This window comes from Aotus nancymaae, unplaced genomic scaffold (assembly GCF_030222135.1).
Source record: "Aotus nancymaae isolate 86718 unplaced genomic scaffold, 86718_ANA_hifiasm-v0.15.2.pri h1tg000012l, whole genome shotgun sequence".
In the NCBI taxonomy this organism is placed as follows: Eukaryota; Metazoa; Chordata; class Mammalia; order Primates; family Aotidae; genus Aotus; species Aotus nancymaae.
This window is the reverse complement of record NW_026988423.1, coordinates 1,510,914-1,533,099: the sequence shown is the minus strand read 5'-3', so window position 1 is coordinate 1,533,099 and position 22,186 is coordinate 1,510,914. Positions and strand designations below refer to the sequence as shown.

General features: G+C 43.7%; 1 protein-coding gene across 1 annotated transcript in view; it reads left to right on the top strand.

Moving 5' to 3' along the window:
- Window positions 1–243: 243 nt before the first annotated feature.
- The window catches only part of MAML2 (mastermind like transcriptional coactivator 2), a 370,306-nt gene continuing 348,363 nt past the window's right edge, over window positions 244–22,186 (top strand). Inside the window, exon 1 of the mRNA XM_012454819.2 lies at window positions 244–2,018. Coding sequence (XP_012310242.1) covers window positions 1,506–2,018 — 513 coding nt within the window. The 5' untranslated portion in view covers window positions 244–1,505. The remainder of the gene's footprint in view (window positions 2,019–22,186) is intronic.

Below are 22,186 nucleotides of genomic sequence, written 5' to 3'. Positions count from 1 at the left end.
GGCCTTCCCAGCTGAACCGAGTCCGAGGCTGAGCCGAGCGAGGAGAACCACCGAGACGCGCGGGCTTCGGGATTCACGCGTTCCGCCGCTGGGAGGCCCCCTGCGCTCCCCTTTCCCCGCGCCGGGCCGATCGCTCGCTCGCGCAGTGGCACCCGCCTTCCACCAGGGAGCCTCGAACGCGCTCTCGCGCCCCTCCCCGCCCCCCCACCCCATCTGCAGCTTGCTGGCTCTCTCTCTCTCTCTCTCTCTCTCTCTCTCTCCGTCTCCTATCGGAGCACAATGAGAGCCTGTGTATCGCCGTGACTCCGGGCGGGAGCCAGTGTCAGCAAAGCGGCTAACAACAGACGGGAAAGAGAAAGGAAAATACGAGCTACTTTTTTTTCCATCTATAAAGCGGAGCAAACACGAGAGATAGAACCACATTGCTTATTGCGAGTCCAGACCCTCAGATCCACTGGCCGGGGACGGAATGTACAAAAGTGGACAGAAAAGTGGCTGGACGTGACTCGGTGCAATTGGCTGGAAGTTTGTAAGTCTGACCATCGTTTGTAAATTACTCTCGGAAGAGTTTGTCTCTCTTGATACTGTCTTAGAATAGAGCCGGGGGTGAGGAATAGAGACGTAAGCGGGAAAGAAAAAACTGTGTTGAAGGCTCTCTCAGTGGCTAGCGACTTCAGATTGCTTTTCATTTAAGGCTAGGAAACCTTAGAGGGAGGATTTTACCGGTGACTGGATTAGCTGAAGAAAACAGCGTGGTCCCAAAGTCCAATTACTGACATTGTGAACAGTTGAAAAGCTGCCTCCCTCTCGGGAGAAGACGACATCCCACAGTACCCCAAAGAGGAGAAACACCGGGGCCAAAGGAAAGGGACGAAAATTAGAAGCCAAGAGACGGTCTCCCTTGATTTTTGCACATTTTGAACGGTGACTTAAAAATCTTCTGAAACAGCACTGTTTTTTATTTTTTATTAAACCCGAGGAAAAGTCAAGGCTGCCGGTTCCATAGAGACATGGTAGAAATGTGTTTCTCTGCGGAAACATCCCCATAAAGAATTGTCCGAAACAACTGGCTGCGGGGGAGTCCTCCCTATTAACACCGCCCTCAGTTCCTCTTGCTGTGTGTTTCTGTTTCTTGCTGGACGATCCCTGAATTCTTGATCTAACCCCCAGATCGTGTGTTTACACAGTACCTAGTGGCTCTTGTCAGCTTGGCGGGGGGAAAAATCTACCAACTCTGTCCAACTTCTCCAGACCTGTCAAATGCAATTACAGTAAGTTAATCAGGGTTTGTTTCCAACTCATCCTCCCCCCAGTTGGTTTCTATTCTTTCTCCCCACCCTCTTTTTCCTAACTCCCCTCCCCCACACCTTCTCCACGGCTCCCCCACCACCTCTGAAGACCTCTATTCATGTGGCCCTGAACACTGAGCTCACATTGTCAAAAACAGACTTGGCTGCCACAGCCGGCTCACCGTCCCGGAGGCAGCAATCATCGCGTCCAGTAAGATGGGGGACACAGCGCCCCCGCAGGCCCCTGCAGGAGGGCTGGGGGGGGCCTCTGGGGCGGGGCTCCTCGGAGGGGGCTCCGTCACCCCGAGAGTGCACAGCGCTATCGTGGAGCGCCTCAGGGCTCGAATCGCTGTCTGCCGCCAACACCACCTGAGCTGTGAAGGACGCTATGAACGAGGTAGGGCCGAGAGCTCAGACCGGGAGAGAGAGAGCACGTTGCAGCTCCTGGGCCTTGTACAGCATGGCCAGGGGGCAAGGAAGGCTGGCAAACACACCAAGGCCACCGCCAGCGCTGCCACCACGACAGCCCCTCCGCCGCCCGCTGCCGCCCCTCCTGCGGCCCCCCAAGCAGCAGCGACGGCAGCCCCACCGCCCCCGCCAGACTATCACCATCACCACCAGCAGCAACTGCTCAACAGTAGCAATAATGGTGGCAGTAGTGGGATAAACGGAGAGCAGCAGCCACCCGCTTCAACCCCCGGGGACCAGAGGAACTCGGCCCTGATTGCGGTAAGCACCTGGCTTTCTCATGGTTCTGGCTGTGGTCCTTGCCCTCCTGTGAGGGTAGAGGTTGCTTTGGCCTAACGTAGACAGGATGGCAGTGAAAAAGGCCAAGCTGTCACCTGACTACCTCAGAGGCCCTGGGGTTTGTTGTTTGGGTGGTTTCACGCGCCTCGTCGTCATGTTCCGTTGTGCCCACACCTGGGTTTTCCTTCGCTTGTAGGGTATTCCTGAACTGATAAAAGCTGGACTTGTCCTGAGGTTCTCTAGGGTCCACAGCTTGTAAAAGAAGAGGCCAGCAGCTGGCAAGAGCTGAGCCAGTGAGGAAGGTTCTGTCTCATGGGTCCTCCAGCTTTGGCCAGCCAGCTCTGATTAGGCCCCCAAGCCATTGTTCATCCCCAAAGCGTTTATCAGCCCAGCTGACCTTTATCAAAGCCTTTCAACTTGCCCCGTTTCCCCTCTCCCTCTCGAAGTGACCTCTTCTCCTTGGCTTAAGAGAACACAAATGGTGAGCTGTAACACAGAGCAAATTCCCTGAATGGCCCTTCAGTCACAAACAAAATTTGGGGAAAATATCCCAAAGACAGAAGAGGGAAGCACTGTTTCTTAAGAGGCCTACTCTCTCATTCCCTGTAGACTCCCCAGCCCCTGAGCCACATCGCGATTCTTTTCCCAAACACTCTAATCCAGTCCAGTAGCGCTCCCTTAGAGCAGTCGGTAAGCGGACAGGCACAAGGCAGCTATCACAGATCATCATCCTAGGAAGTACCTCGTCTTCAGCCATTCCTGGTTGACGGGATATCAAACCCAAAAGTTCCGATTAAGTTTCAGGCTGGAAGTTCTTCCCCAGAGGTGCAGACACACCCCATCCCAGAGGAGTATCCCTTGGATCACTGATTCTCAGTGCCAGTCCCAGTCAGGTGACTGACTGCTGTGTGCAGGCTTCCCCTGAAGCTGCTGGGCCAGTGGCCTCTGGGTGGAAGGTGGAACCCCGCCCTGTGGCCCTGCAGGCTTCCTCTCTTTTGGAGCTCCATGCAGCTTCTGGATTCCGTGTCTGCTCCAGTTTACCCAGGTCAGCCCTAGCAAAAGCAACAGGAAATGGCTGTGCAAGCCCCAGAGTCCTCAAAAAGCCCAAAGGAGACCGTGCTACTGTGTCTAACTCCTCCTCCAAAGGAGCCTGATAGTGAGCTCCTGGGAGAGGACATCCCCTGGCCAGGCGCACAGGATGGCTCTTTCTGGCTTCCCTTAATCCCTGGCCTGGGTCTGTGGTGATGAAGACTCTGGGAATGTCTGGGGAGCAGGATGGTGCTTTTCTCCTCAACCATAAGCATATTTACTTGGGCTACCTAGAAATGAGACTCCTTGAGGCCAGCTCCAGATGAAAAATAACTCCCAACAGTTAAAAGTGCACAGAGTTTACAGTTTTACCGTTGAACAGCATTAGCTGGTGGGGTTATATTAGAGCTTCAAAGCCTAATCTCCTTTTTCTACCACCTACTCTGTTCCTGCTTCTCCCTGGAATTCCCTAGGAAGCAATGGGAGGTTGTTTTGTGAAAAAAGAGATGTTAGGGTAAAGAGGGGGGTTAAAGAATCGCTCAAATGGAGAGAAGAATGAGGTTTGTATGTATGTGTGTGTCACCAGCATCTGCAGCCAAAAGTGTCTAAATGCCTTGATTGTCCCCAGTCAATTTATAATCTGTCTGCAAGTCTCCCAATAATGCAGCTTTGTGTGCTTCAGTCTCCTGGTAAGTGTTTCTGGGGATGGGGCTGCGACTGAGGCACCCAGCCCAACCCTGAGTGGCGAAGACTGATCTCTGCCCTCTGCCAAGACTGGAGGGGCTATGAAGAGCCAGAGTGGGCTTCCCTGGTGGCCTTCAGAGCCCAGCCTCTGCAGGAAAGGTGGCTTGTCTGCCTGTGGCCTTGTTCTTTGCGCGTCTGCTTTTGTCCAGCTTGGAAGTAAGCTGAGGCAGCGTTTTTTTCTAGGGTGTTTCATGATGGGAAATGAAACTGACTTCAGTGGTCGTCGTAACTTTACAGTAGCAATACTCACGCTGGGAGGGAAGTGAGGGAGCGGTGTCTGGCCCTTCCCAGCTGAGAGCTAGCTGCTGTGCTACCCCTGGCCTAAGAGGGAATCTGTTTTGTGTCTTCTATCCACCAGCATCTCCTGAGACGCTCCCTTAGAGGAGCTCGCTCTCCAGGCGTAGTGATGATGTGGAGAGGTACAGTGTAAGGAGGGCAAGGGACAGTGTATTTCTAGTATTTGCTTTTCATTGAAAATATGAGGCATTGCACGGGCTGTTGGAAATTCCCTCTCCATTTTAGCTTCTAAATTTGGCACGTTGTTACTCAGCACCATACTCAGAGATGGTGATGCAAGCATCGTATTAACCTGATAACATTGTGTCCAAAGGGAGGCCTGGGCATTTGGAAGTGACTCACCAAGCCCATTACATCGGCAGGTCTCATTTTACTTGGGCTCCTCTTGCTTTCAGATATGCTATTAATTTAAAAAGGGCCTTTGCGCAGGGTGAGTGTCAGAATTTTTCTTTAATTTTATTGCTACTGTGTCCATAGCCAGATGTATGTGGCTCGGGTGTGTGGAATGTGTAACTTTAATAGTTAATTTGTATGCCATAAGTGGCCATAGATGTTCTTTGGAGAAAGGGAAAGAATATTGATTATTTAAAATCAAATATGTGCTGTGTCCTCAGATGAAAGCTTTGCATCCTGCGTACCTTCTAGTACAATGATTTGAAGATGGTGGGTAGTATTTGTTGAATGAAGGTGAAAGGACAACTTCTGTTTGGTGGGATAATGTTGACTTTCATGGGTGTTATACTGCAAGGAATATATAATGTCTGAATCCTTTCAATAGCCTTAAGTTTCAAGAACAATGCAAGAATAACCTCCAAGCCAGTTCTAATTCTGTCCACATTGAAAGCCTAATTCTGCAGCCCTTACTCAGCCAGTTTCTTCATTTAGCTCAAGTACAAGTTCAGGGGAAGCCCCACTGCCGCACAGACTGCAGGAACAGGGCCTTTCAGAGGGCCCGGATTACAGGGCTTTGAGCAGATCTGCATTTCTAACCACTTGGAGCAGACTTTAGGCACTAACTCATTTTCTGGTGAAGTATGTTTGAATCTTTGAATGAACTGTGAAACTGAATAATTGCTGGTCCGTGGAACAGTAAGGTTTAGAGCTTCTGTGGTACATTATTAATCTTCCCTTTTGCCTGAGACAAGCTCTTTTTCTGTTGCGTAGATTGGGTTGCTAGGATGAGTGGATAAGTGCTTCCAAGTCATTTCTGGCTTCAGAGATTATCTTTTCTCTAACGTCGTGTGGAGGAAGGAAAGCGGTTCAAACAAGGAGCCTGCGTCCCTTGGCTTTGGTGCCCGCTGGATCACCACCTGGGTGACCTAAGAAAAGTCATTTAGCAGTCATCTGGGAAACAGGACAATCACGCTGCCCCAGCTTGTGGAGAGAAGCAAATAAATGTGTTTTTCTGAACAAGCTTTAGAAAAAAGTAGGCACTGCCGAAATGCAATGCCAATGTTAGTAGTAACAAAGTTATTACTAGGAATAAACCTCTAAACAGTGGATGATAATACCCATTTTTCTAGGAGTTAAATGTATGCTCCGCTTTCAGTTATCTGTTTTAAATGATGAAACAGCCCCTGTTGTAAATAGAGGGATTGGCGTTTCAAATTTAGTGCTGTCAAGATAAGACCGACGTATCCGTATCCGTATGCTTAAGTATTCCTGAAGGTCCCAGGAAAGCCTAGTGCGATGCTGTGAAAGCCTTTAGCGTCTTTGAATGCATTTACTTTACAGGCCTCTGCACCAACCTGGGAAGCTTTGGAAAGGTGTGTCCCCTAGAACGTCTAAGGAACATTAGAAAAGTTGTTTACCCAAATGCATGGGAAAGTTAAATAGTTTGTCAACAATAGTCTAAAATGTTAATTGTTAGCTTAAGAAAGTCAAACAAGTTAAATCATTGCCAGAGTACCCTGGTTATTTTTAACTGATAATAATCAAGTTTCCAATTGACAGTTAAAAAGTTGAGAGCTGTAAGTGGGAGGCCAGATCTGGGTGTCTATGGCTGTCTATGTGATAAATGTCCTCCCTGGGACAGTGATAGGAGTGTTAACATTATTTATATTTGCAGCCATCATTTCCTTAAAAACTGACCTATTTTTGTTCTGTTTTCCAGAACAAATTAAAAGAAGGAGAATTCTTATCTATCTAGGACCTTGCTACAGTTTATTTCAAGTAAATATAATTATAAGATCTCACAAAGGCAAAAAGATTCAAGTGGAGAGTAGAGTTAGTACAATATTTTATCAAAAATTCACAAAAAGCTTTCTTTGAATCAAGGTGCTATTACTATGTAAACCAAGATATCTTGCTTAAGTTGATGTTTGTTTATAGAATGCATCTGCTTTCTTTGAAATAATATTGGTAGATAACGTTCCTCAAATGTTTCTAAATCTTAATGTCTAATAACTTATGACTTCCGTATTGTAAACCTTTTTAAATACCAATATGTTTAAATATGGGCTTTCAAATGTTCTTAGACACAGCAATTACATATGACTAAAAGAGTGGCCATAATTCGTTTTTTTCGTTTCGTTGCTGTTTGTGTTTAGTGTTATTTAATCCAAGAAAGCCTGGAAGGGAATCTGAAAACAGGCATCCAGTTCTGCTACGTGTGGCAGCTAAGCCTTTTGCAATACATTCTACCGCTTTCTTGTTCTTTAATTCAGACCCTTACATATGTTTATGTTCATAGGCAGAGCAATATTGAGTGAAAACAATTCTAAATTCTTTCTTTTGCATTTTCATGCTAATTTTCGTCACACTCCAGCAGGCTTCCTGAGAGAATAAAGAGAAATACAGCTAAATACATAGTCCCTGTTTACTTACAACCTAATAGAACGCAAGACCACTTCAATAAAGTAACGGCAAAAGTACTAGCCAGGTAGAATGGACCAAAACTGATATGGAAAAATCAGGGGAAGAGAGTAACAAATATTTACTGAGTCCTAGAATGAGCAAGGCTTTTTTATTACATATTTTATGTAATGCCTGCAAAAAACACGTGAGTAATCAACATTTGTCCCATTTTACAAAGAAGGAAACTGAAGCTTAGAGTTAATGGAATAATTTAATGCACAGATTTTATAGTTAGACCCATGTTCTGGTCCCTATATTACACCTACTAGCTGTATGAATATTAGAAAATAATTTTGTTATTTTCTTGGCATCCGTATCTTCATCTGCAGCATAAAGCTAAGTTATTTAGCAAAACAGTCAGCAGAGTGCCTGATACATAGTAGGTGCTCAAAACATGACAACTGCTAGTAGCCAGTAGTAGAGAGGTTCAAATCTAGGCAAGATTACATAGGCGAAGGATAGCTATATGAGAACATGGGTCACCAGCAGGACCTGGGAAGTGGGAGAAACTATGAAAATGTGGGATTGGGGTTGCTGAGTGCAGGCATTTAAGTTAAGTGTTTGGGGAACAGACAGCAGAGCCTGACTGAGTGTGGTTGGATGTGAGTAGCACGGGGGATAAATGAGCTTGATCCACGTCCTGGAGGCCCTGGAGGTCTGGTAAGAGCAAATCAGAAGCCCTGGAAAACGGTACAGCAAGGATGGCTCCGAGGAATCAGCAGCTGTGATGCAATAATAATCCTTCATGTACTTGAAGACAAGTATTCCATTTCCCCTCCAGCAGCCTCTTCCCATAGCGTGTTGCCTAAGTGCTCTGTACTACCCATCTTCAAGTCCCCTGAGCTGCTTAATGCCTGCTATTTACACACTACTCCCATTCATGGTGAGTTATATACCACATGACACGGCCTGTGACACTAAAAGGAGATAGTTTCAAAGCACACTAGCTAGACGCAGAAGAGGAAGTAAAAGAAGCAGACCAGCTATACCGCTTTTCAGGTTCACTGGGCCCTCCAGTGCAAACAAGAATCGCCCTGTCGGTAAAAGTGTGTGTACTCTCTTGATGTGTAAATCAATCCTCCCAACAAATGAGTATGCCTGTATACTAATGTGGAAAAGGTCTTCTCATTATTAAAAAAAACCCATGAACCAAAGTTCGTGAGAAAGCGTTATTATAGATGGTCTGTGCAATGTGCTCACTCCCTTGCTTGTAATACGGATGTGTTACAAATATTTTATTTGCTTAAGGTCCAGTTGGATACCAGTTCCCCCGTTTGGTTCTTGTTGAAATGGCAAAGGTCAGGGACCCTAAGGAAAGATGGCAAAGGAGAAAAGCCAGCAGCTCCTTCCTCTCTGGTTCATGTCACGATGCTTGGATGCTGGCCATAGTGAGTGGGCCATCGACCAGCTTCAGCCTTTGCCTGCACATTTGTAAGGAACAGAGGTAAAAGAGCAAAAGCTGTTCCACTTCCCTATAGAGGACATAAGGAGAGAAGTTCACATGTTCTCCACAGGTTGAGGAGAACTGGAGACTGGACCCTACCATAGCCAAATCATTGAAGAAATGGCTATGGAAATGGGCAAATGACAATGTTGACACACGCCACAGGTCTCCACAGGTCTTAATGTTTTAGCAAAGGTTTTACAGTCTTACATCAAGATTGTAGGAATGGGCCCTTTTTAGAGTTTGGGAAAATCATTAATTCAGCAAATTATCTTTGTACAGATCTTCTGTGCCCTAACTGTGCCAGGAATACGTTGATGAACACTATAGTATAGCCTTTGCCCTCCTGAATTTACAGTCTAGAAGGGAGGTGACTGGGGTTAGAAATAGAACTGTGACAGTTGCCTTGTGTAAGGAGGCAAAGTATAGCAGTTAAGAGCCTGAGATTTTAAGTCTTAACTCTGAGGTGAGACAACCAGATTTCAAGTCCCCCGTCTACCACCTACTTGTGTTTTCTTGGGTAGATCAGGTGAACTCTTGCCTGAGTTTGCTCAACTGTGAAATGGAGTGATAGTAATAGAACTAACTAGTTAGAGCTGTTGATTGATTGAAGCAATTGCCTAGCACCCCATAAAGGTTCAATAAATTTTAGCTGTTACTAATAGTGTGTGAAGTAACATACCTGAATCAGATTCATAGGTTTCCCAGCCCAGATTTCTGTTTCTAGTAATGCATCAGACATTTAGTGGAAGAGCATGGCTTTTCTCTTTAATCTTTACTTAAAATGTTTGGTGAAGAGTATCATATCATCCAGTTCCATCACCTAGGATAGATTTACATCTCGCTTGAATGTTAAATAGTGTCCTTCTTGAGAATGGGACCAAGGAATACCTCTTCCAATCCTAGGATTCTGGGACTCCCAATCTAGGAATTGAGTAGAGTGAATGTCCACTTGACTCCTTACTTCTAGAATTCAGTGTGGGTTTCTATTCAGTTACCCAGCAAGTGTGGAGTGTGGGCTTAGTAGGCAAATGAGAAATTAAAACCATCCATTGAGAGTTTTGAATCATTGGAACTGAATACAAACTTACCAATTTAATTGAATTATTAATTGAAATTAATGAATAATTCTTAAGTGAATTTGGTCCTAGAGCCCCAAAGGTTTAGAAGCTCCCTACTGTGGAGATTTAAATTTATGCTTTTGAAAGCCAGATCCCTGGCTAAAGTTGCTAACTTACTGCATCTGTAAATGAATAGGCAACACAGATTTGCCCTTTCCAACCAGGAGTGTGTTGAAATTTCCATGCCTTGATGTGGTTCTCACCTCAGAATCTCTTCTTTACTCAGTACGTCCTCAAGTGCGAGTTTCCATAAAAATCTGAGGAAGATGTTGCCAAGGGTTCAAAGCAAGCTTCAGTGAATGAGGTGACAGGGTTAGAAAACAAATAGTCTCTGTTCTTTAGTAGATTATATTTGGGCAACGGCGGATTTATTGTCCAAACTCAGAGCAAAGAATATGGTCAAAACTTTTTATCTGTTTTTTTTTTGTTTTGTTTTGTTTTTTTTGTTGTTTATTCCCCATGATTTAACCTTAGATTCCTCCCCTTTCTTGATGGTAATAATGTTAGGAAATGTAGCGTCAAATTCACTTGGGTTGTTTTGTTGCTTCCTGAGTCATTCTGGCAGATTTGTACGTTAACATGGAATCATTAACATACAAATAATTAACGTACATTGAATCATCGCTTTAAAATTCCTGTTTTGTCAGAAATGTGGCTGAGTTACATTTGTGATTCTCATCCAGCCTTCTGATAACTCTCACCCACATGAAGCCCAACACCTTAAATTCCTCCTTGTACAACAGTTCTTTTCAGGTTGCTCTCATAGGTTTCAATAGAAAGTTAATTACATGTCTGTTTCTTTTTTTATTTATTTTTACTTTTTTTTTTTTTACATGTCTGTTTCTAAGAAAATTTAGTTAAGGCAAGTCTGCTACAACTTCTAATAACTTACCAGGAGTCTGTTGGATACACTGTATAATCTCTGAGAGTCCTGGTAACCAGGGTGCAAAGAAGTGGCTTAATTGAATATAGTATGTACTATTCTGTGTCATATGTAAAATGCTCATTTCTGGAGGTCTCTGGAATCTAAATTACCTGAAAATAAAAGCATTCTCTAGCTAAGCAGCTGAGAAATGAGGGCTTTTGTTGGTGATGATGATAATGTTTCTGTTCACCTAAGTTTCTGATACTTGCTAAACCGGCTGGGGCTTGCGTGCTTGATTGCCACACTGCACCACTTAATTTCAGACGGCATCAAGTATGTGCTAGTGTATATCCCATTTGGTCGTTTCGCAGAGGTGTTAAAGTGCAAAGTGCAGGCATGAGAGTAAACAGGAAAGAGGAGCAGTCCTCCTGACAACAGACAGAGACAACTGCTTCGTAAAGTTTGAGCCCAAGTCCTGGAGCCATTGCACCAAAGAGAGTTTCCTTTTCTCCCTTAGATTCTTTGCATCTGGATCTGTTTGCAGGCTCAGTCCCCCAGAGAGTGACTCTGAGCTGTCTTTGTGCTAAATTAAACATTAGTTTTCTCCTTGGGAACCTGATCTTCCATAGACCAGGCAACAATATCTTTCTGAGAGAGCTCCCAGCTAAGCATTTCCCTCAGGAAGACACTGGCTCTGGAGCCCTTTCACCTCTCTGGTCTGCTTAGCTAGCGTGAGTGTGTGTTGCATGGGAATTGTTTTGTCTAACCAGGTCTAGAAGCCCTTAAAGTGACGATTTGTGCTTTAATCCTTGGTACAATACTGGTGGACCCATGCTGGCTTAGCATAATACATGAAAACAGAGTAGCACCCAGATCGTGTAAGATTACAAGCACACACGGTAAGGAGTTCTCTCTGCTCACTACCTCCCAAATTCTACACCCACAGCAATGGAAGAGAGTGAGTTGTAAAACAGAAGCCATCTTATTTCTAGCCTTTCTCTCATGTCTATCCTGCCCGTCCCCCTGGAGGGCCAGTTCACATTAGTCTAAAAATAGGACACTATTCTGCAATTTATAGAGTTGTATGAACCCTTAGAGAGAAGACAGACCAAATCCTCTTTTCATAGATGAAGAAATTAAAGCTTTTATTTATATTTTTAGATGGAGTCTCACTCTGTTACCCAGGCTGGAGTGCAGTGGCAATCTTGGCTCACTGCAACCTCTGCCTCCCAGGTTTGCGTGATTCGCCTGCCTCAGCCTCCTAAATCGCTGAGATTACAGGCACCTGCCAGCACGCCCAGCTAACTTTTTTCTTTCTTTTTTTTTTTTTTTTTTTTTTGTATTTTTGGTAGAGACGGGGTTTCACCATGTTGGCCAGGATGGTCTCAAACTCCTGACCTCAACTGATTGATCCACCTTGACCTCCGAAAGTGCTTGGATTACAGGCGTAAGGTAGCCTGTCTGGGCTTAAAGCTCATTTTTTTAAAAAAAGAGAAAACCTCCAAGAACCCATAGCAATAGATCTTGGACTAGAACCCAAGTTTTCCTGACGTCTATTCCAGAGTATAAAAAGTAGTCATTTGATTAGGGATTTTTTATAAACTTATAAAAAGGATCACGGTTAGGGGAAATTTGGGATTTTTATTAGTATTTTGGTAGTAGGAGGAGCGTGGAGTTTCAAGCCTGTGGTAGATTGTCTTGTTTGTTTGTTATCGTTTTGAAACAGGGTCACCCAGCTGGAGTGCAGTGGCACAATCTCTGCTCACTACAACCTCTGCCTCCTGGGTTCAAGCGATCCTCCCACCCTCAGCCTCCTGAGTAGTTGGGACTACCAGCACCTGCCACCACCCTTGGCTAATTTTTGTGTTTTTTGTTGAGACAGTGTCTTGCCATGTTGCCCCAGCTGTTCTCAAACTCCAGGGCTCAAGGGATCTGCCCACCTCAGCCTCCCAAGGTGCTGGATTCCAGGCATCAGCCACCATGCCTTGTTGGTAGATTGCCGTTTTTTCTTTGTTGGTTTTTTTTTTTTGAGATGGAGTTTTGCTCTTGTTGCCCAGGCTGGAGTGCAGTCATGCAAATCTCGGCTCACGACAACCTCTGCCTTCCAGATTCAAGCCATTCTCCTGCCTCAGCCTCCTGCATAGGAATTACAGGTATGTGCCACCATGCCTGGCTAATTTTGTGTTATTTTTTAGTAGAGACAGGGTTTCACCATGTTAGTCAGGCTTGTCTCGATCCTGACCTGCGGTGATCTGCCCATCTTGGCCTCCCAAAGTGCTGGGATTACAGGCATGAGCCACCGTGCTCGGCCAGTAGATTGCTTTTCAAATGATCACAGTGATCCCTTCCCCCCATATGACACTTTGTAATGTAACTTTGCCACTCCTTACATCAAAACATGGATGCTTTTTCTACCTTGAATCTCGATTGGCCTCGTGACTTGCATTATCGAATAATATGTGACAGAAATGACATGTGCTACTTCTGAGCATGGCCTTTATCAAGCCCTCTTGGAACGCTGACCTGAGACCAATGTGTAAGGAAGCTGGCCAGCTAATTGGGAGATGAGCATCCACATGCAGAGAACCAAGGTGCCCCCGACTCTAATCAGCACCAACTGCCCACACGTGAGTGAGGCCATCTTGCACCCAGCCAATCTTCCAGCTCAGTGTGACCATGCAAGTGAACCCACGTGAAACCAGCAGAAGAATTGCTCAGCCAATCTGCAGAAAAATGAGAAATACTGCATCATTGTTTTAAGTCACTCACTTTTGGGGTGGTTTGTAAGTAGCAAAGTCTAACAGAATCAGAGCTGGAAAATTTTAGTGTGGAAAATGACTCTGTTTCATTAGCTGTGTTACCTTGGACTGGTTACTTAACGTCTTTGAGCCTCATAATTCTGTTTTTCAGGATCATAGTAGGTGTCTCAAAAGGTAGTGAGGATTAAATGAGATAATACAGTTTATGAATGAGCCTACCGTTTTGTCTGGCACATGGCAGAGCTTAACCGACGTCAGCTTCCCTGGTTTCTCTTTGTCTCTTCTCAGTGTTTTATAATTCAAGCTCCCCCTTCATCGTTCACGTCCACTTCACATGCATCAGCATTCTCCTAGGCTTCCTCAGATCACGGTTCCTCTAAACAATTAATTTTTTCTCTCCTGGATGAATATTGTCGTTTCTCCTAACTACCAAATTTCCAGCGTTCTTGTTACGCTCCATGGAACACATCTGCCTTCAGTAGTCTAACCCTAAAATAGAAAAGGGTTAACCCCATAAAGATGTCACTCCCCTTGTACTGTTATGCTGCCCTTGGGAGAGTCAAACAGCATAGCAAATATATATGGGCAATGTAATTGCATTCGATCTTCTAGGTCACAGAAGACTTTGTCAGCTGGTACAACAGACGGGGAAAAGTAGGCATATTCCCATCTTTAGGAGCACTGCTTCTAAACTCTGTCGCTTTTTTTGATAGGCAGTTACTCTAAGAGCCTCATTTTTCCATCTTCCCCTTCATAATAAATAATCAATAAAGGAGTGATATAGTCGTACTGTATTATACCTACTTACCATACTTACTAGCAGCGATGCGAGAGCAGTGGTGGGGATTGGGTACTGAAGGTCCTAGTGCAGACTCTGATACTAACTAGTAGGGCAATTTAGCCACATCCTTTTACTTCCCTAGTATTTACTTTCCTTCTAGGAAAAACAGTAAGTGGCACTTGGTACGTAGCTGGGATCACTTTTAAGACCTCTTTTGCTATGACACTCTGTGCATGGTTCCCTGATATTTTGCTTTTGTTTCTCCAATTTCAGTCTCTTCTTACATATATTTATGGAGGCAGAATTGAAAGGAGCAGTGACAAAGGTGGGAATGTTTTGTACTAGTGAGGAGGGTCTGAAGTAATCTGGGGGCAAGGTCCAGCCATGGCAGGAGGGGGACAGCCAAGCCATATTAATTGTTGAAAACCTTTCCTAGAAGTAATGAACAAATCATTCCATCTCTGGCCATATTTTGAGGGACTCAGGGTTCCAGTTTGGAAAACACATTCGAAGGAATAGAGTTTGATTCGTTACATTTATTTTTAGAGGGAGCACTGATTTTTTTCCCAGGTCCCCCCAATTACACTTGCAATATTTCTGTGGGGTAAAGATTCCCAAGCAAGTACCCCTTGTAAAATAATTACATGAAACTTTTTTTTTAAAGTAAAATATTCTGTAGAGCCTGTTACTAAGACATTGACTGGTCTTTAGCTATATACATCAGTCTTTCCATCTGTTTGTCTATCTCTTTCTCATGTACACATAACAGTTGAAAAGTGCAGATTGATGGATGGAATTTTATATGTGTCACCACTTCATTTTTTAAATATGTGTCTGCTTTAAAGGGGAACTATAAAAGAGAGTCACTGAGAAATTGGCCTGGGGGAGGGGAATTCAATCCACTGCCTCTTTTTTTCTTATCACTAAAACCCTAAGTAGAGAGTATAATCACCTATTTCCCAAGGGCAGCCCTAAGCCCTTAAAACTCAGCTCTGTTTAGGGATTTAATAGAACTGGAAAAAGGAAATGCACGGGATCCGCTCCTGAGAGCAAACCAACAAAGAAAAATTTCCCAAACAGACTTCAGTAACGTGGTCCCCTCTCTCCCTCCCTATCTTTTGATTCAGTTAGAGCACAGCTCTTCCAATCACTTCTTTATGACTTGTACAATCTTGGGGGGTGGCGCAGGGCGTCTGTGGATCACATCTCAGGCTCCGGGCCAGCCCAGTGCATTTTTTTTTTTTTTTTTAACAACAACGCAAGATGTAACTAGCATAAAGCCAAAAAGGTCACTTGGTTGTGGCTGCCATTTTATTTTAAAGAGTAGACACACTCAGCTTCATTATCTGTTAGGTTGGAGCCATAAAATGGTGACTTTTTTTTCATTTACCTCAAAACACCTTAGGGTTTTTTCTGTTAAGATTTTCTGGACTTTTAGGTGAAAATATCTTGGTGTTATAGAACATGGCTTTTCTTTTTAAAAAATATTAAAATAAAGGAAGTCAAGTTGCCTTTCTTTCCCAATAGATTGGGTTTTACCTTTGCTTAGAAAATATGCCCTAAGCTCCCATGACACATATAAACACACAGGCACACACACATGCACTTTGTTCACCATGATTATTATTATGTTTATTTTTTTTTGAGATGGAATCTCACTCTGTCACCTAGACTGGAGTGCAGTGGCGTGATCTTGGCTCACTGCAACCTCCACCTGCTGGGTTCAAGTGATTCTCCTGCCTCAGCCTGCTTAGTAACTGGGACTATAGGCATGCACCACCACGCCCAGCTAATTTTTGTATTTTCAGTAGAGATGGGATTTTGCCATGTTGACCAGACTAGTCTTAAAACTCATGACCTCAGGTGGTCCACCTGCCTTGGCCTCCCAAAGTACTGGGATTATAGGCATTAGGCACTGTGCCTGGCCTGATTATTTTTAATATGTATGGTCAGAAGTTGGTTACATACCTAATTTTTTAGATAAATAAGAATTGAAGAAATACATTCAAGAGTATGGGAAAGGGCTGGGCGCAGCTGTTCATGCCTGTAATCCCAGCACTTTGGGAGGCTGAGGAAGGCAGATCACTTGAGGTCAGGAGTTCTAAGACCAGCCTGGTCAACAAGGTGAAACCATATCGCTATTAAAAAATAAAAAAATAAGTTAGCTGGGCATGGTGGCAGGCACCTGTAGTCCTGTTGAGGCATGGGAATCACTTATCTCCAGGAGGGGGAGGTTGCAGTGAGCTGAGATTGTGCCACTGCATTCCAGCCTGGGCAACAGAGCAAGACTCTCCCTCTCAAAAAATAAACAAATAAATAAATAAAAGTGTATGGAAAAGGAGATCAGTCTGAAGAAGTTACTCTAGAAAACAAGCGCCTGCCAATTACAGAAACTGAGGGGAAACTCCATTATATTACAGTATTAAGTATGGAGTGACAGGAGACCCCCATCCTGGTCAAGGCTGTAACAAACAGGGTGACCTCGGGGCCAGTCATTCCTCCTTTGCTTCTTTATTTCCCCATCAGCAACCCACACGGGTTAGATTCCCTGGCATTTTGCTTGGCTGCATTATTCTTGTCATACAGGATTCAGCTCAAATATCACCTCCTGGAGAGACCTGCCTGTCTACCCTAACTAGAGCAGACACACATGAGTGATCTTCTCTCACTAAATCTCCCATCATGTTACCTCGTTACAGAGCTTTTGTTTTCTTCATAATTTTTATCACTATCTGAATTATTTTGATTCTTTATTTGTGCATTTCCCTTTGTTCCCTACATTCCATTCGATGTAAGCTCTATGAGACCAAGAACCTGGGCTTTTATTCACCACAAGTATCCCAAGCTCTACTGGTTCCTGGAACATTTTGTGTTCACAATAAATATGCGTTGAGTCAATGGCCAGATAAGTGACTTTTCAACTCAAGGTAATTTTTAAGACTTTCAGGGAAGGGATAGGAAAGAAAGAAGGAGGGGCATGCAGTCGGACTCCAAGGTCTCAATCTCTCGTGTATGCATTTAAAACACACACATGTGTACACACATGCACACACACACACTCAGACATGCATGCACACACATACACACACACAGGCTTAAGTGTGAGTAAAAACAGAGATGCAGTGCTACAACCATTGGAAAAATACAGGGGCTCGACAATCTCTTAAAATTCTTCCTAGGTTTAAATTCTAAAGCCCAGTCTCCCATAAGAGGAAAATGTTGGTGCGAGGAAAAAGATGATGGAATAGAGTTACAGATGTTGAGTGCCTGCTACATGCTGGGTCTTGCTCCAGGCCCTTGAGCCACACAGGAGAGAGTTCTTGTTTAACGGAGTTTACATTTTAATGGGGGAACAGGGTAGACAGAGAGTAAACAAATAAATAAAGGAACAAGGTAAATTTAACTGGTGATACAATGCACAGCTCTTTGTCCCTCACTTCCTGTGGCTGACTGGAGATTGATTTGGGTTAATTAAAAGAAAGCAAATCTGAGAAACTCCGTGGAAGGTGATAACCATAAACAAACTTCTACCCACAGAGCTAGAAGAGGGGTTTCTCTTGCCCGTGGCTGCTCCGAGCCCGGACATCTGCCTGCACAGTGGTCTTTCTGGCCCAGGCTGTCTGTGTGAAATGTTGATTCCGGAGTTTCCAGGGAAGAAGTTGGTCTTGTCAGCATCTTCTGTGCCTTGGAGCTATTGTGATCATTTTGTCAGAAATCATCAAGCTTTGAGAATTAAAGAGTAATTGCTGAAAGGTATCATTTGTGAAGGAGAATATTGTTCCTCTTTACAGAAACAGAAAAAAAATGGTCAGTGTCCCAAGGAGGTACAGGCATAAACCTAAGGAAGATGACTGGCATTTGTAATAGTCATGATAATATCTTACATGTACGTGACCTGGAGAATCCTCACAGAAACTTTGTGCTCTCAGTGAAAAAGACGGAGCTATCTGTAGTTTACAATTGTGAAACAGACTTGGAGAAGTTGAGAAATGATAATAATATCTTACTTTTGAATAGCAAATTTGCAGTTTATGGAGTGTGTTATTTCATTATTTTAGTTTAAACATCATTTCGGTTTATCCTCTGGAGTATTATGACCCTTGTTTTAGAGGCGGGTATGAGAGGTTCGAACTTGTCCGTGCTAACTCCACTGGTAAGCATCAGTAAGCCCTTGGGGCTCCTGGACCTGTGCAGGAGGCACAAAGCTGGAAAAGTTCAATCTCTGAACCCCAAATGCATAACTAAATTTGCAACTAAATGGGGATGTTGAATGTCTTCAGCTCCCAGACATACACCCACACATAATTTGAAGCAATGACTCCCCTAGAAAGAATGGCAATCATGAATGGAATGAGGATGTCAGACACCCAGGGCATACTAAATCCAGAATAAGGGAGGCCGAAACAAGGGTCTTGTTTTTTCTTATTTAGATCAAATAATTTGTAAGAATACAAGGCAAGATGAGAAAATCTTTTAATGTATGAAAGCCTCCACCTTGGTGTCTGTACTTCTCGTGGGTCTAGTCAGCCAGCCAGCAGGTCTGAGCAGCGAGGGCTACAAGGTCATTATGAAGAGAAGCTTGATCTTGATTCAAAGAAGCAGGCTCTTCTTTGCAACTGAGACTGGTCTGTAAGGTTTTCTCCTTACCATTGCTTATTTCAGAATGAATATCTTAGAGGCAACTTTAGGGAGAGACCTGAAGCTCTTTGCTGAGAAATGATTTCGAATCCATTCAGATTCAAGTAGTGAATAGTTTTGTTAAGCTGATGAGTGTTTTCTCACTACCTGGAGAAAGTGTGGGGACTCATAATTGGTGGGATTTTGCTTCAAGGTGAAGACGTGCCTTATTTATTTTTGTATTCCCATGGCCTACAATTGTTTCAGACATCTGTTACACTAGCATTCCATAAATGTGTGTTGAACCACACTGTGGCAAGCATGAATTTTGAAAGGACAGCAGTTCTTTATACTTCTGTGACTGAATGTATTGTGCACCAAATGTGAACTGATCTTCAAGGCATCCTTTTGCTCCAACACATTTTTTTAAAATCACATTTAATAAGTGTTTATCATGTCAGGCACTCTTCTAGGTGTTTTCTGAGTGTTAACATATCTTTGCAGTTATGCTATGAAATAGGTACTATCTTATTCCCATTTGGCAAATGAGGAAATTGACAAATAAGGGGAAGGAACATGCCCAGGTCGTGCAACCGTAAGTGGTAGAGTCAGAATTTGAATATGGCACGACGATGTCAGGGCCCAGGTTTCTAATCGTGACTTCACACCTCGTATAGGAGCAGATAATTACACAGCTATTATCAGACTCAACTCACACATGATCCAGGCCCGAATTTGGAAGCCAAATGCAACAAGACATTTGAAAGTCAATGACAATTAGAACTAACTTGTCATCTAAGCTGCAGATGCAATTCAGAACAGATGCCTAGGGGCCGCAGGTCACTCTTTGAGTCTGTTGCCAGTTGTCTGTTTTCTAAGAGGTAGAAAGTGCTTGAACATGTAGAGACTCTGAGTGACACGTGTTTTGACCCGCATTCCAGGGTAGCTTCAGTAGCCACCTGGAGGGCTGTCTGGAGTATCCCGAGGCCACACCTGTGCACTGTGGGAAAGAGAACTGTGGTGGTTCATTGTCAACATCTGCCCTGCAGGCACAGAGAAGGCAACATGGCTGAGCCGTTTTGGGGATAGATTCTTCAGGGTTCGGGAATCCAAACCTGGAGCATTGTCAATAGAGATTCCTGATGAATTGTTAATTCCCATGAAGGAATGCATCAGGACCTGGTAATACTGTGAGTGGGCCTCAAATCCATTTATAGAATAAGCTTGGGTTTAAATAAGTTAATTAGCTTCATTGTAAGTGCCTTGAAGACAGGTAAGTTCTTCCAAGACACTATACTATAGCCTCTTATCTCTGAGCATGCAGGTGAGTTTTCTTTTTCAGCATTTTGTAAAGTGCAGTGCAAACTCAATTTCATTCCCTCCCAACCGCAACCAGAGTATTCTTCCTAAGCCCCTCTTACATGGAAATTCTCAAGATACCATTACTGTGGTGAATATTCTGAGGAAAATCCTCTTTGCCTAGGAGCAGAAACAGAAACGTGGAAATGGTTTTTAAAAATGCCCTAAACTTGTGTGATCACTGGAACTTTCTTTGGGGAATCACATTTTTCTATAAGCTGCCTTAAAAAAAATTTAGCAAATATGTCTGGAGATACGGTGTTTAAGCCCCATCCTCACACTAGGAATAGAGTAGTAAGTAAGACAAGTTCCATGGTGTCTTGGAGAGTGTTTTTTTTTTTTAATCAGTAGCCTCTTTTCATGCTAGAAGATAAATGATCCAGCTTCTTGAGTTTGTGAGTTCCCTAAATTGAATACACAACTTTGTGTGATGGCATATATATGCATTTTTAATGTGGATGCATTCCACAGTTTTGTCAGGTTCTCCAAGAGTTCCGAGGGCCGAAGAACCGGAAGCCTAGGCCTGCGGTGATGGGAAGACCCCACTCATACGAGGCACAGCGTGATTCTCCACTCTACACAGAACAGCTAGCTCCAGGACATCTGATATTTCCTTTCTTTGTGTGTCTGTTCATTCTAGTTTCAGGAATCTGAAGAGAAACTTTCTTCCTGCCTAACGTATTTCCTTTACCTTGGACTTTGATTATCTATTTTGTTATTTATCTGTCATTTTCTTCTTTTCTAAAAGGCAAGCCGTCCTCAGATAGCAAATGAACTCTTTTCATTCTCTTTGCCGTTCAGTTATTAGCGCGGTCCAACAATATTTTCACTTTATTTTTAAGTGACCTCTTACCATTTTCATGCTTCCTCCTCTTTCACCTTGACCTCTGACTCCAAATTTATGTCTCCATGTCATTGTGGGGAATTGCTGGTGAAAGGATAAAGCTAAGTTGGAGCTCTGTCTCAGGCTTTTCAGAGCAGCACTGACTCTTGTTACTAGCAGTGCACTGCAGGCTGCTAGAGTTCATGTTTTGCCAGTGGACCATCAAACACCCTATTTTTAAGAGCCTTTAACTCAGATGCAAACATGTGCTGTGACTGGGGGCTTATTTTCTTTACTCATATTTACCAAAAGCAATTTAGCTGTTGAAAAGTTGCTATAAGGGAAAACAAAACAGAACAGAACACCTCGGCCATCAGGACCGTTTTTCCACTCGTATAACTCAAAACTGTGCGTGATCTTTTTAAAAAAATGGCATTTGGTTGCTTAATATGATGGTCCAGTCATATTGGTAATTTGAAGGGAAGAAGAAATGGAGCTGCTAGGTCATTTTACTGTGACAAATGTCCATTAAACACATGTGGAGGGAATAGTGTTTGCCACACATATTTATATGATTGACCAGAACAGAGTAGCTCACAGAAGGCAGTCTAGTATGCTGAGTAAATTGTTTTGCCCTTAAAATCGCCTACATTTAGAATAAAAACCTTCTATAGACATATTTCCTGCACACTCTAAATTCGGTCGACTCTACGAGTCCCATTAGGAGAACAAATAATATCCCAAACTCCAAGCATCAACTTGTACACGCGCTGATGGATTATTGATGTCTGAGGACCTTGAAAAATAATCCACAGAAATACGATAAAGGAAGGATTATCGCAAATATATCTCTTTCTTTTGTCTCTGGAAGGCATTTAAGCAAGTGTAACAAAACACATAGTAATCTTCTGAAGCAGTTGTGACTTCTGGCCTTAAAGCGGGAACGTTAGGAGGAATTTCGGTGTTAAAAAGGAGAGGCTTGAACTTTGACATCTTTCTCTCGTGATTCAAGATTCTAAAAGTAATGTTCAGCAAATTTTTGTATTCCAGCACAGGAGAAGCATCAGCTTTCCAGGAGGGTTTAGCATTTCTTCATACCTTTAGCAATATAAGAGGGCAACTGTGCTCAGAGGTTGGCCGCCTTTGTGAAGCAGGAAGAATAAAAAGATCTGGAAGTATGTGCGTTTCAGGGTCACGAGCCCAGTGGGCAGCCGTGTGCTGTGGAAGTACCTTGGCCTGGAAACCCTCAGGCTAAATGATGAGTGTGTCTTTTCTGCACAAATCCCATTTGAAGGCATCTTGCTATGGTCTTGTTTTTACCCCTCAGGTAAAATGTTATTTTCCTCCCTATATCCGAGGCAGATGAGCCCTGAAACTGTCCAGCATGTGGATTCGACGTTTTCTCCCGCTCTTCTAAGTGGCTGTGCTCTTGCAAACACTCACTTTCTTGGTCTT